This window comes from Myotis myotis, unplaced genomic scaffold (assembly GCF_014108235.1).
Source record: "Myotis myotis isolate mMyoMyo1 unplaced genomic scaffold, mMyoMyo1.p scaffold_m19_p_1, whole genome shotgun sequence".
NCBI classification, from domain to species: Eukaryota; Metazoa; Chordata; class Mammalia; order Chiroptera; family Vespertilionidae; genus Myotis; species Myotis myotis.
This window is the reverse complement of record NW_023416313.1, coordinates 222,234,691-222,250,138: the sequence shown is the minus strand read 5'-3', so window position 1 is coordinate 222,250,138 and position 15,448 is coordinate 222,234,691. Positions and strand designations below refer to the sequence as shown.

At 42.8% G+C, this 15,448-nt stretch overlaps 1 protein-coding gene across 3 annotated transcripts in view; it reads left to right on the top strand.

Moving 5' to 3' along the window:
- VRK1 (VRK serine/threonine kinase 1) overlaps positions 1-13,059 on the top strand; it is a 47,272-nt gene extending 34,213 nt beyond the window's left edge. For 2 of the 3 annotated variants that reach the window (XM_036317478.1, XM_036317492.1), the window contains 3 exons: positions 1,435-1,613; positions 7,482-7,572; positions 12,648-13,059. In XM_036317478.1, the coding sequence (XP_036173371.1) occupies positions 1,435-1,613; positions 7,482-7,572; positions 12,648-12,679 (302 nt within the window). In that variant the 3' untranslated portion in view covers positions 12,680-13,059. Of the gene's footprint in view, positions 1-1,434; positions 1,614-7,481; positions 7,573-11,217; positions 11,247-12,647 lie in introns of those variants that run through there. The other variant, XM_036317487.1, reaches the window with a different exon arrangement.
- Positions 13,060-15,448: the final 2,389 nt, after the last annotated feature.

Genomic DNA, 15,448 nt, shown 5'->3' with positions numbered 1-15,448 from the left:
TTGATTTTTTTACAGAGAGGAAGGGAGAGAGATAGAGAGTTAGAAACATCGATGAGAGAGAAACATCGATCAGCTGCTTCCTGCACATCTCCCACTGGGGATATGCCCGCAACCCAGGTACATGCCCTTGACCGGAATCGAACCTGGGACCCTTCAGTCCACAGGCCGACGCTCTATCCACTGAGCCAAACCGGTTTCGGCTATTCTAGTATTTTTTAAATAGATTCCTTAGGATATTATATACACTATCATGTTTGTGAATAAACTGTTCTATAGCTGGCATTCTATGCTGTGCCTTTTATTTCTTGCCTTACTGTATTGGCTAAAAGCACACAGAACTATTGTGCCTTACACATTGGTGAAAGAGGACATCCTGGACATTTTCCTCTCCGAGGGAATTTTCAGTAGTTGACCAATCTCAGTGATGATGCTTCAGGTTTATAGATCCCTTTGATCAGATTGAGAAGTTGAAAAGAGGGTTTTGTTTTCTCTCTTTTTAACTCATTTATGTCAAGTATCTAGAATCTTACCTGATCCGTAATGGATGCTTAGTATGTATTTGAGTGAGTGAATGTGTTCCGTGTGCATGTAGCACTGGCAGGAGCCCTTGATTGGTTGGGTGTGGGTGTGGGAACAAGAGTGCCGGCTTGAGGAGCCGGAGGATGGAGGTGTCAGTCACCCAGACTGGGAAACTACAGGGGGCAGGTGTAGGGGCAGGTCAGGGGTTTAGGTTTAGATTTGTTGGGATTTGAGATGACAGTTACACATCCAAGAGCTACTGTGTGAGGCAGTGTGTGCACCAGTCTGCAGGTCAGGGCAAGGGCGAGGCTGGGGCTACGTATGCGTGAGTCAGTCGCCTAGAGGTGGATTCTTGGTGCTGAGAGGCGGTGATCTGGACTAGGAAGGTTTCTCTTTGTGGCTGTGGTTCTGCCTCTGTACAGTTAACCTGTCACTCAGAAGGTGACCTTTCTCTTTCTTGGGAAAACGAGGCCTTGCTTCTTTCTTCAGCCTGTGCTTTTGGTTTGTTTTATTTCTCATTTACATGAAGAACCCAAATTTTAAAAGTTGGCTATGATATTCATTGTACTTAAGCACATTTTACTTCATAATCTATATTCTAGGTTCCGGTGTGTTTTTGATAGCTTTAAAACTATGGCAATTATTTTTGTGAATGTTTAAATTTTAAGTATATCTTTTTCCTTATAATTTCAAAAATGTTTTTTACATCATACCTTAAAATATATTTTTTATTCTGACATTTTCTGAGTTCAGAAGCACACTTTTCAATGAAGAAGTAATTGAAAAAAGATCGTTTAACAAAATATCCATTTTAATTCTAATTTTGTTATAACACAAGTTATTTTCTTTGAAGTAAGGGATAAATATATTGTATTTGTGATTTTAAAATTATAGAATAATTGTGTTATTTTTTAGATGAAATTGCTAAATACCTGGAAACAGTGAAATTGCTGGACTATGATGAGAAACCCCTTTATCAGAATTTACAAGACATTCTTTTGCAAGGACTAAAGTCTATAGGAAGCAAGGATGATGGCAAACTGGAACTTGGGGCTTTGGAGAATGGAGCTCTGAAAGCAAGAACGACAACCAAGGTGAATTCTGTTTTTGACTATCCTTTGGACTGCCTGAGATTGTGATTGCAACAAATAGTGATTTCAGTAGAGTAACTCGGTGAGTAGCTCAGGAAAGAAAATAATAACAGATTGCTGGCAATTAAATATTTATCTTCATTATCTAAGGGCAGGCAAAGCTCTTTATGATAAAGAAAAATATGTAGAGGGTTGAAAAAAATGAACATTTATTTATTTACTAGTGGCCCAGTGCACAGATTCGTGCACATTGAAAGGAAATTAATTAGAAAAAATATTTTAATATTGCAGCAAGCTGATGGCCGATTCTGCGAGGAATCGGGCTCCCTCCTCCCTCCTCTCTGGGTCCAGGATGCAGGTGAACCAGATTCGGGGCCGACAGGCCCCAGCAGCAAGCTAACCCATGGCCAGCAACCTAACCTACCAGTCGGAGCGTCTGTCCCCTGGTGGTCAGTGCGCGTCATAGCTACTGGTCGAACGGTCACTTAAGCTTTTCTATATATAGATAGACTAGAGGCCTGGTGCATGAATTCGTGCACAGGTGGGGTCCCTCAGCCTGGCCGGCGATTGGGGCCATCTCACCCAGTCCCTATCGGGGCTGATTGGGGCCGGCTGACTTGGGGGAAGGGACCGCGGGAGGTTGGCTGTGGGAGCACACTGATCACCAGGGGGCAGCTCCTGTGTCTGCCCCCTGGTGGTTAGTGCGTGTTGTAGCAACCAGTTCACCGGTCAGTTGGTCGTAATGGTTGCTTAGGCTTTTATATATATAGATTATGTACAGTAGCAAGTGATTAAATTTTTTCAAGAGATTCTAGCTTGGGATAGTGGTACCTGGCAGAGGGATTTTGGTAGGGGCACTCAGCTCACAGTTTGTATTGTTTTTGCCCCCTCAAGTCAGCCCCTAGGGTTGATCTTGTCTTTGTTGGCGTGGTCAAAGAATTCATTATTTGAAAATTGGTATTTGAAAAGTTACAATTTGAAAGTTTATTGTTTATTGATCTGTTTACCATTTGAATATGATTTTGCTCTTTACCAAAATGCCATTATATAAAGCAGTGTATATGCATATAAGGGGCTTACTTTTTAAGAGAGAAATGTTAAATAGTGAACTTTATGGGGAATAACTCCTGATATTACTTTAATATTTAGATTTTACAGGTATGCATTAACTTTTTGGTTTATTGATTATTTCTAGTAATTGTTGACATTGATTTCCTTTGTAATTTGAAATCATTTAATAAAATGTATCATCTGCTTTTATATGGAAAACTACTTTCAGAAGAAATATATTTTTTACATTAGTGACCAGTCTTACTGTTGTTAATTCTGAAAGCTCCAGCAGCTTCTTTTGGGAATTGTGTATTCCAAACTATGAGGAAAAGGGTTAAAACAAATTATCTCTTTAAAACAAGAAACAGCAAATTAAAAGATTTTTATAATTCTTCCTAGATTGAAATTTTGAAATTGGATCATGAATATGACTTTTTGGCAAATAGTAGGTCTCTAATTTCATCACGGAATCGAAAATTATACATTTCATCTACATAGGCATTTTTCCCCCTGCAAGTTTTGTGTTAATTGCATCTGCTCAGTTTTGTGGTCAACAAGTGTGCTAACAGCTACATTCGGCTTTGAAATGAAGGGATGGACTGGAAGCCTGATGGAATTTTCAGTGAGGCAGTAACTTACAGTTTGCATACATGGGTAAACACACAGCGTGCATCCTCGTGTGCCGGACAGATTTCTTTACATTATATTTATAGCTCGCTTCTAGAGTGTTTTTCCTAAAATTTAGCTGATTGAGAAGTAAAGATCCCTGCTGCAGTGAGAACTTGTTCAGTGCCATCCCCCTTCTTTGCAAATCGCTGTTTGGACCTGTGTGCTGAAGAAATTTGGTGTCTGCAGGTTGGCTGACTTTACAGCTGAGTGGGTCAGTCTGCTGCAGAGCTAACATCTGCGCCTGATCCCCTGTGTCCGTGGGCAGCTCCGAAGGCTGGACAAGTCCTGTCGGATCATGCCCTGCACGCCTGAAGCTTCACGTAGGGGGAATATATGAATACCAAGCTGAACTGTTAGGTTTCCTTTATTAGTTTACTGCTTCGTTTTAGATTTTATTTTATTCTTGTCTTCATGGCTGACACAGGGCTATTCTTGGTATTAAAAAGAAGTTAATAAAAGCTAGGATTAGGTAAGATCATGAAGCTGCTTGATAGCCATGTAACTATATAGGTGAGTTATTCAATGTGTTGGCCCTTTGTCTTTTTGTTTATAAAAGTGAAAAAATTGGACCAGACCAGTTTTTCTTTTAAACTTTTCTTTTTCTTCTTCTTTTTTAAGCCCTAGAACAGTTTTCCCAAATAAATTGTAAATGCCACATGTCTAAAACTGGCAAAAGCAGTGCTGCACTGGCTGAGAAGTGGGGGCTCTCTAGAAGGAAAAGCTTCTCTTTTGAGGAACTAGAATTCCCTTTCTTCCTTAGCAAGGGGTATGCAATCAGGATGGCATTCTCTGCTCTGGTTACCAGGAAGCTCACAGCTAAATAGGATTCTCTGATTATGGAAACTATAGTGTTAATCTTTATAATTAGCGGATTTTCTCACTACTCTTTTTGTCATAATTTTTAGTTTTTTTCAGATTATTATTCAGATAATCCATGTCTAACTGTAGTTTTGCTTTGGAACTTATTCATTTCTTGAAAATCCATTTTTAGATTTCTAAGGGCCTTAGAGGTCATGTGACTTACGCAGTGAAGCTTCAGAACTGAAGTGTCTTGACTCTTTTCATTACACACTGCTTCCTGCAACTCAGCTGATTTTGTCTGACAGCATTTACGTTTATAGAAATCTTTGCTCATGCCTTATTTTTTATTTTTAGTCTTTCCAGTCTTATTGAGATATAATTGGCATTCAGCACTGTATAAGTTTAAGGGGTACAGCATAATGCTTTGACTTAAATATATTGTGAAATGACTACCACAGTAAGTTTAGGAAAAAAAATAAGAAAAAATGTATATGTTCTTTTTATTTCTCAGACTCAAATCTCTTTTGGAAAGGGGCAGGTGTAATAAGTTCAGTACATGTTTCTCTGTGTTCCTAGCAGATATCCGTTATGGTAACACCTACAAGAATTGATCAACAATGGCAGGAAGCAATTCCTATCCAGTTTTTATCTGACCCCGTGCGTACTGGGAGTCACGGCATAGCATTGGCTTTCTTCCCCATGCTGCACTTTACATCCCGTGGCTGTTTTTGTAACTGGCAGTTCGTACTTAGATACTATTAAACTTGAAGATTTTTTTGTTTTTGTTTTTGAAGGTTTTTGTTTTTGGAAAAAAAATAAAAATAGATCATAGTCTGTAGACCATTGGTTCTTCCTATCCAGATGGCATGCATTGTCAGGAAAGTTGGGCAGGAGACGCCAGCTGAAGGCGGGTGAATGGAAGTCAGGGCCTAACCTGGTGCCCCTGCTGAAATCACAGGTGTTTCTCTTGTCGGTTGAATACTGTCTGATTTTCATTCCTGCGTCATTTACCTGCCCGGAGATGAAGGAAGCTCCTTTTTATTAAATAAGCTTGAAACAAGATGAATGCATTGGGCTCTTGGATAGAATGTATTGGATGGCTCCCTGTATGATGAGCATGTAGAAATCTGCCCTCCTAAACCTGCAGAAAGCATTTTCTCCTGTGTGGAAAGCAATATAGTACTGAAATATTCCTCCTTAATTTTGGCCCGGACGAACAAAAGTGTCTGTGTTTATTCCTGCCTAATGCATCACGAATCTGCTGACATGCTAACCTTGGAGTCTTGGCCGGCGTTAATCAGGCCTGCACGCCGGAGGGAGGAGGCACCTAATGCACTCCATCAGTGCCGTTTGCATATGGAAGCCCTCACAGGGGAGCTGCCCGTGCCAGCTGAGGGTTACCTGCCCACTGCAGTTATTGTATGTAATTATCGAACCAATCTGTTCAGCCCAGCAGGGCTGGGATGGCAATCACGGAGCGGCACTTTGGAAAGGGAGGATGGGAGGCACTGCCCCTTCTCTCATCTGTTGTAGGAAGTCGCAGCCTCTCGGGCAGCTCTCTTTGAGAAGGGGTCCCTCCTTCCTCCAAGCTGCTCAGCAGATGCTGCTTCTGACGTTTCCTAAGCTCAGTGCAGTCCTCAGGTTTGTATTTGTGGAGCCTTTTCTTTAGGAGCCTGGTATCCCTGAGTCCTCATCGTTCACAGCCGCCTTAAGCATCGTTGGAAACAGTGGGATTAATTGTTACACAGAGATAATAGCAGTTCTGACCGTTTGGAGGGTTAAGATAATGTGGTCTGAGCGGAGCTGGGCCTCCCTGCGCAGCTCTCTTCGGAACAGAGCCGTGGTTGCCATTAGGAGGAAGAACAATGTGCTGTCAGCAGGTATTACACTCTTATAGCCACACGCACAATGGCCCGAAGCAAGGAAGGTTCTCAGATGAGGTTCAACTTAATGTTAATTGTTAGGAAATATAAATGAGGACATTCTGATGCGATGTGAATCTGTGAAACTTGTGAAGTATCAGATGATTCCCTACATGACACACACTTATTTTAGGCAACCTAGAGAAGCTTTGACTTTTAATTTGCATTTTAACACATTTAAATTTGAGACTACATGGGATAAAGTTACATGCAAAATGCAAAGTTTTAAATTATCTCTAAGTCCTTCTATAGTTATAGTTACATGTAGAGATGTTAGGTGATTTAAAAACTTTACACAGGAATGAACTAGGTAGGAAATAGTATAGTATTGGAAAATAATAATAAGGAATTGAATGAACAGTTGGGGAGAATGGATGGTGACAGAATATAAGCATTAACTCTCCCAAGTCACACTCAACTGGAAAAATAAGTAGAAAATAGGAAAGGCCTGAGAGAATGGTGGGAAAACCAACTGTTTCTGAGATTTTAGCAGACCTGTGTACTTTTAAGAGCCTTCCTTACAGCAAGGTTTTTGGCCCTGTTAAACTCTTAATAAATAAAACATTCCAGAAGGAAATATACCCCCACAGATACACACTGTAAAATTGGAGAATAAGTATCATTGGCCTCAGAGAGGGGTGATGCCAAGTTTATAAAACACCGGGCTTTAAGAGAGTTTCTGTATCACCAGTCCTGAGGGTTAAAACGCAGCTTTCCATAATGAACTATGTGAGGCATAAAAAGTTAGAGGCGGGTAACAGCAAACAGACCCACCTTTCAGGCACACTGAGTAGTTGAAGGCTCTCTAATCCCATTGTCTTTGCCCCCCTTCCCTGAGGCCCCCACTACCTTGCAGTTGTGTATTGTAGCCCCCATCCATATTTCTCTTTCCTCGGTTCAGTTACCTGCAGTCAGCCATGGCCTGAAAATATTAAATGGGAAAATTCAGAAATCAACAATTCTTAAGCTTTAACTTGCCCTCTGCTCTGAGTAGCATGAACTATTGCCATCCTGCCCAAAGCGTGAGCCATCCATCGGCCAGCCTTTCCACCACCCGTTAGTCACCCCGTGGCCGTCTGGGTTGTCAGAGCATCTGTCGCAGTATCACAGTGCTCGCTCAGGTCACAGTTATTTTACTAATGGCCCCAAAACGCATGAGCGGTGGTGCCGGCAATTCGGATGTGCCAAGGAGAAGCCGTCAGGTGCTCCCTTTAAGTGGAAAGGTGTGTATTTATGGGGAAACGTAGCGCACTGTATATAGGATTTGGCACATAAGCCTTCAGAGAAGGGGGCTACTGTGTGTGTGTTTTGTGTATTTTGACAGCACACCTACATAGGTTCATATGTATGCTAATATACAGTGAGTTTGAGTATTTACTTCCGTGACCATCAGACCACAGCTTTCTCTCTTTACGTTTTCACATCTCAGAAGCGGAAGAAGGAGGCTGAGAAGAGCACAGAAGCAGGTGTGGAAGACATGGAGTGCTCGGACACGCACACGGAGGAAGCCATGCAGACGCGTAAGTGAGGTTTCCTTTCCTTCCGCTAATAGGACTCTGCTGTTCAGGTCGTCACATTTTGACTTCATAGTACAGTGTCGTAGGGGAGGCCTTCCATCTGTGCAGTGTGTATCCCAGGGGCTTTGTACGCGCAGAGTGTTGTTACTATTGACAGTGACCATGAGGTCGGCGCGGGAGCTTCTCTCATTTTTCAGATATGGAGCCCAAGACCCCGAGCGTTCAGGTGGCAGAGCTGTTGCGCCCTGGCCGGAGGGCTCTGTTGGTTGGAGCGTCGTCCCGTACCCCTAAAGGTTGCGGGTCCGATTCCCAGGCATGGCACATACCTAGGTTGTGGGTTTGATCCTCGGTGGGGGCACAAACGGGAGGCAAACAACCGATGTTTCTCTCTCTCCCTTCCTCTCTCTAAAAAATCAAACATCTCCTCAGGTGAGGATTAAACAAAAATGACTGCGTCGTTGAGAAGGGGGTGGCCTTAGAGACCAGCACTCCTGATTCTCAGCCTTTCTCCATTCCCACGCGTGGGATGGAGAGGAGCGCGTGTCCAGCACCAGGGGTCAGTCCTTAGTTCCTGCACTTCCCTCAGCTGCCCCGCTCTGCTTGCCTGGTCATTCCCACAAAGTGCCAGCCTTTCTCTCTCTACACTTAGGGTGCAAGGATTAAAGCCTTGCATCGTCATTTTCCAAAAAGCAGGGTGTAAGGTCACCGGGTGCCTCACAGGCTGTGCTGCCGGCGGAGCGGGTCCAGAGCTAACCTGAGCGAGGCCACAGGCTGGGCGGTGGGCTTCCTCTGAGGGGCAGGCAGGCCCGGGGTGACCAGGGAAGGGAAACATGTCCCAGGTTCCTTTGACTCCACGCTGGCTACGCGCCCTTGCTCTCCTGGCCCTTGGGCTGGTATCGCGTTGCCCTTGGTTTCCAATGGGAAGGCTTATTTTAGGTCACGTCTCACTGAGGCGCGAGGCTCTGTTGGGCCAGGTCCGGGGCGTGCTGCACCTCCCCTCTGCCCTGGCCCAGGGCGTGCTGCGGAGGCAGCCATTTGCCTTGCCAGGAGGGCCATCTCTGCCCCTTCCATCCACCTCTTCTTCACCGTGTGTTCTGGGTAGAGCATCCTGCGGTCCACCTGGATTTACTCGAGAACACGGGGGTGTCTGGAGAGTGAGTGTCCCTTCGCTCTGGGTCCCTGGGTCTGAATAGCCCGTCTCCCCTCTGCTGCCGCCTCCGCTCTCCATGGTTCCCTCCTCCCGCCGTGTTCATGTTGTTAGGAAGTGAGGAGCCCTGAGGAGCAGTACAGCCAGGCCTGTCTCAGCCAGAGGCGAGCAGCAGCCGGCAGTGAGTGGGAGTAAAATTAAACAGCGTTTATAAAGATAGAGCAAGAGTCTTACTTTAAAACCCCCCTAGGTTCTAAACCTGGCGATTTTCGTTTAGGAGACGTTCTGCAGTGTTAGGAAGGTTGACACCCATTTAGACATGTCCGGGACTTGGGCCTCTCCACTGCCTGGCGTCATCGTTACCTGGGCTCTGCTGGCTGGGCATCAGAGGGGTTTGTTTCGAAACCTAAATGATTTTAAATTGGGGTATAATTATAAATGAGTTTTTTATACCTAAAATTTTAATCAGAGGTCCTTATACTGATACTTTTTACTGTGAGAAAATATATTAGTTTTTTTTTGTTTTATTTAATAATGACAAAAGAAGAGAGTAAATCCCATTGCTAATTTAAGGAGAGCAATCCAGCTATCTTTTTGGTATAAAAAAGCAGATAAAGAATAATCAGATTCTGCCTTATTCACATAAACTTGGAATTGCTTTACTTAAATGCTGTCTACTTTCCCATTGTAATTCATTTTCTCCCTAAAGTAAAAGGCTTGTTAAGGTATTTTACAATCTAAATATTCAAAAATGAGAGAAATATCACCTGTGATGGTGAAATATTACTGCTTCTAGCCAAAAAAAAACCCCAAAAAACAAAAAACCAACCCTCCCACCCCCTCCCCCCCCACGCACACACACAAACTAAGGGCACAGGAAAATGTATATATGGTTGTATTCATCAGTTTAAAGAAACTTTAAGAAGGCATATTATTACATTTGATTTAAAGAAAAAAGTAATCCAATTCACTGAATACTGTTTTAGAGCTTTAAGATTTTGTGTCATAAGTGTGTTTGAAGAATGGTTACCTCCAACAGCAGCTTTAGAAATGTCAGTTTCTTCATTAACAATTTTATTTTCAAACACAATTTATGGTTTACAATATGGTGAGAGATTTTTCTCACTGTGTGATCTTTCAGAATGCTGTGCCTAGCAAAATGGGAGCAGCTTTCCTTTAATATCTATTTAGACCATTTTAAAACATGTATAATTTTCTTGATACACCTAAACTCATTTAGACTAGTTGGGGGTCTATTGTGTACGAACACATTCTGAAAGCTTTCAAAGTGTGTATTGTGTGGGTTTTCTCAAAGACGGAGAGGGGGTGACGGGCGATTTTCAAGAAGAACAGAGGCCCTAATCCTTTTATTTTTATGCAAGGCATAATTTTTACCAATTGAGAAAATTTGGTTATTTGCTGCAAGTAATTTCTTTCCTGCACAAAATGATAAGCCTTATAAAAACCATGTGTATTCTGGCATTTCAAAACCATGCCAGGATTTCAGAATTGGACTAAAAATTAGTTAATGTGACCATGATATTTATGGCTAGTGTCCTTTGTCCCTACTGTTCATAGAATGGTCAGTACACAGAAGTCTTGTGGGTGCTTTTTAGTTTTAGGTTTGAAGTGCCTTGCATTTTGGATCATTCTTGAGGATTCTTTGATGAAAACATGGTTTTTATTTACCTCTTGAATATCTATATTCTAGTACAAGAGGTATTTTTAAAGGCACCCTACATACATGGACATTTCCCACTTGTTTTTTCCTTCATTATTAAAATCATAGGAGGGTATCTCAAACTTGTATATTTTATTTTTCAAATATTAAATCTCACACATACTTGTTTTGTGATTAGAACTTTACCACTAGTAGTGTATTATGAAAATGAGTATATTTTTTAAAAGAGATGAGAAATTGACTTTTCTCTGCAGCAATCAGAATTGATTATTAGGAAACTATGGAATTGATACGTGCAGCAAAGTATCTAAGTTGCATATACTGATTATATAGTAAATTCCAGGTGGTGGTGGCATTGAACTTTAAATCTAGATGGAAGAGGGTGAGCAGCAATGGTGTTTAAGAGTGACCTGTCACACTAGGACGGTAGTGGGACAGTGCTGCTGGAACACGGCTGTAATTGTGTGAGCTTCGGCGTGCTTAGTGTGTGGCTGCATTCAGGGCATGGACAGGGTGCTGTGCCCAGTGCTGACTCTGGCCTGGATCTTGGGATTGCCCGTTTCACCAGTCCCAGAGTCACAGCACTCTCGGTTTTCTACGCCAAATTAATTTTGAAATTCTCAAACTATAAACCTAAAAATCTACCACAGGATACTTTTAAAAGAAGGCTATATCACAATCATTGAAGAAAAAACTCAGTTTAAACTAACCATAGTTACAGGCTATGTATTTGAGTGGCAGGAAAAAAAAAAGATATTCATATCCCTTTGAAATTTGCTTTAATTTAGTGTAGCAATTTTCCACCTTTTTCATCTCACAGCACACATAAACTGATTACTGAAGTTCAGCAGCACACCAGAAAATACATTTTTGATGATCTGACCAAGAAATAGGTATAATTTTGATTTATTCACACCGGATGGCTATTGTGGGGTTGGCTGTTGTCCTTTTTTTTATTTGACATTCTGAGGCAGCAGTATTCAACCTGTGGGTCGCGACCCCTTTGGTGGTTGAACGACCCTTTCATAGGGGTCGCCTAAGACCATCCTGCATATCAGATATTTACATGACGATTCATAACAGTAGCAATATTACAGTTATGAAGTAGCAACGAAAATAATTTTATGGTTGGGTCACAACATGAGGAACTGTATTTAAAGGGCCAGAAGGCTGAGAACCACTGATCTAAGGGAAAAGTCAGTGCCCCTAACTAGTCAGGTGCTACATGTTTTAAAAATTCTTGCGGCCCACCAGTTGGAAGTCGCTGATTTAGTGTATGGCAATTGACTAGAAACTAGAATTTGGAAAAAAAAAACACAACAAAAAACACTGATTTTTAAATTGCTGATCTTCCAGTTAAGGGACTAAATAAATCTGTAATCAGAAAACCTTTAGGCACTATTCATTATTAGACATGTGTGATAGACACTTTGTCCTAGGTTCACAGTGTTTGTCCATGTCAGAAAGGAAGTATTGATCTCTTCGTTGCTCGTTGCGGGCATTGATTGATGGTGAGCCACCTGCTGCCCTCACGGGCCATTGCTGCTTCCTGGCAGAGCGCAACATTAGGCGTCCTAGGCATCGAGATCAGCCTTAGCCACGTCCCTCTGACTGCCGTGCTCGCGTCGGGGTGGCGTGGGGTGGCTGGGAACAAAGTCCTTGGGGAACAGCACTCCCTGCCCTCGATAAAGAATCGCTGGTTTATGCCACCAGGAGGTCAGGGCGAAGCTGTCAGAAGTCCCTTAGCCCAGTGTCAGGTGTGATGCTTTCCTCGAGGCTGCTCAGTGGCCCCTGTGTCATTCCTGGTGGAAAGCTGTTGAGGAGTCCGGGCTCGCCTGCCTGAGAGCACCGGTGGCAGGTGTCAAAGGCAACACCTTTAGAATAAGCCTCCTGCTTCCCTTAGTGTGCCTAACCCATCAGCGCCCACGGAGACAGTCCTTACGTTCTGCTCTGCCGTATGTGAGCTTAATGTTCCTGCTGCACATACACTTTGGGAGACGTACTTCAGGAAATCACTGTTTTGCCAGTGGGAGAGCCGATGGAACTTGGAGAGAGACTTTGTTAGCATATTTTTGCCATTTTCGGGGCATTAAGAGTTACACTTTTGTGTATGAATTTCATCTCCACTAATCAGCATGGTTAATAAAATTTAAAATATTAGTAACAATGTGTGGAAATACTTACATTTCTGTTCTTTTGCTTTTGTAAGTTAATGATTACTACTTGAAATGTCTTTGTTTTCTCTTCAAGGTTCAAAAACGAGAAAGAGAGTCCAGAAGTAAACCACATGCTGTGAGCCAGTTTTTCTTTTCTTCCTGTCATTCGGCTTTTTCTTCATTTTCTGTTTTGCGTGTTTTCATGTGGGTCTTGTGGGTGGGGGTAACAGGGAAATACCTATGTCTTTGAAAAACAAATTTTCTATTGGAATAAATGCTTTGTACAGTTTATTAAAGGCTAACTTATAAAATTTCAGAATGTTTAGGTTGCATGTACTCTTTAAGCTCCCAGCTGTGGGAAAGGTCTGGGTACTTGGAAGAACTGCTGTGAGGTGCACTTTCCAGTTGTGTGTATTTCCCAGAGGGTCAAATGTTTGGCCGAGTCCTTCCTCTTAAGGAAATGCGAAACTTCAAATAAAGGGGTCTTTTTGCTTGATACAAGTTCAGTTTGCTGTGGCCATGTTTGGTTTTTATTGATTTTGTTCAGTCCCACAAGCATGTAAGCACCTGCTGTATGAGGCAGGAGATACAGAGAAGGGGAAGGAAATGAAAGAAAAGGTGGGTAATGAGCACGTGGGGCTGGTCGAATACACATGCTTGAAAGCAAGGTTATGTAAGAATTATGTAAGTGGGCAGGCTCTTTGGGAAGAAGATGGGGTAATTGCCAAGTGATGGCACGGTCACAGAGTTTATATATAGACACTTCCATAAGGAAATACTGTGAAATAAATCTCTATAGCTTTCTGTCTGTCTGTCTGTCTGCTTAATGGGTCTATCTCTATGTCTAATTGTTCATTTACAGATTATTTTTCTTAAAAGTTTCATTTTTTGTAGCATATCATATTTGTACAGTAAAGCAAGCAGTTGAGAGTTTTGGTGATTAGAAATTTTAAGATGTGGACTTTTTGTAGTTGCCCTGGAAACCAACACTTGGAATTTAAACGTTTATGAACAGTTTCAAGATTTGCTTTGTTAGAGAACCTGGGGCTGGATTGGCGTCGCTAAATGTTGGCACACCTTACCAGCTGTGTCATGTCCAGGGTTTTCAGATGGTGTAGAGACACACTTTTATTTAAGTCTTTAAGCATTTATTTCTAATACATATTCAAAATCTGAGTAGCATGTTAAACTGGTGATTCTCTGTACTGCTTAGGACAAGCCTCATTTAGGGACTTTAGTTTTTTAAAAGGGCCTTGATCGGAAGAGAATATTAAGTGCGGGTGGGATGTCTTCAGCTAAAAATGGTCCAGGTTGTACCAAGTGTGAGCAGCTCTGGACCAACCCAAAGACAGGAACTTGCACTCTCTGATGCGGACACTCCGCTGGCCCTGCAGCAGGTGCCTCTGAAGCAGGTGCCCCTGACGTGGTCAGACACTGACGAGTGTGGAACAGACGGCAGACTTTCCTATGAGGTTAGTCTCAAAAGCCTCGTGAAGTTGTAGGGCCCTGTGTCTTTCCAGAAGAGGGAACTCGGCTCTGGGCAGAGACTTCTGCTTTCTGGAGAATGTTGGATTTAGTCCTCGCCAGTGCTATGGTCCCAAGTTTATTTGTAACACTTAAATCAACTCTCAAGTTCTGTTTCAAACACATTGACGCCTAAAATAGGATCAAATGTGTGTGGTGTGTTTTTGTGTATATGCCTTAGCCTTTTTTGTTTTTCAAAACACAAAAACATAGCAAAACCTGTTGGTTAAATATTAAGAAAACAAATATTTCCTCACATATTGTTTTTACAAGTGCTGGCATTTTCTCGAATGTTCCTCTGTTGGCAGGACTGCAGAAATGGAGAGCTAGTAGCCATAGTAGCCAGCCTGGTTCTGCTGCTGGTTTTCTTTCCCCGCCTTGGGCTGGTTTTTCTTACCACCTGTGTTAAAAAAAATAAATAAAAAAAGGGTGAATAATGTCCCTGCCATCAGAGTTATGCTTTCGTGTTTTTTGCCTTTTCCAGTTCTGCGCTAACTCTGTGCGTCTGGCGTTGTTTCTGTTTTCTTTCCAGTCCCCACATTCAGTGGGGCTCTCCATTCTTTGTTCCCCTTTCACAGTTGGGCTTCCATATCTGACGTGTGCTCCTCGCACATTTTGTCGCCTGCTTGGCCGTTCTCTCAGGTCTGTGGAGGACCAACACCTGTGCCGCTCCTGGCCTTCACGCACTGGAGCCGTGCGCCCCAGGGCCCGGCAGCAGCCAGGCAGCCTGTGCAGCTGCCGAGCCCTGCAGGAAGGGAGCGTCCGGTGCTCTCAGGGGTCACCTCTGAGACAGACCAGCCCGCGGCTTCCTCTGAGTTACTAGGTTCACTGCCTGTAGAGACCTGAGCCGCAGTGATACAGCAGTGGCGGAAATAGAAGTAAATTAGTGCATTTGGTGTGTGTCTGTATATACAGTTGAGATTGTACGCTTGGTTATCCTTTCAACTTCTATTTTTAGTGGCCTTTATTAGTCTGGTTATCAAGAAGTATTAATAACACATGGTCATTGTAGGAAATTGAGAACATACAGAAAGAAACTGTGCAAAGACAAACGGGCCATGCCACTACCGCACCACCCCCGACAACCACTGCGGACGTGAGTTTCTTCTAGCCCAGGGGTGGGCAAACTTTTTGACTCGAGGGCCACAATGGGTTCTTAAACTGGACCGGAGGGCCGGAACAAAAGCATGGATGGAGTGTTTGTGTGAACTAATATAAATTCAAAGTAAACATCATTACATAAAAGGGTACAGTCTTTTTTTTTTTTTTAATTTTATTCATTTCAAACAGGCCGGATCCGGCTCGCGGGCCGTAGTTTGCCCACGGCTGTTAGTCTGTTCAGGCACTTTTATCTTGAAATAATTACCAGAC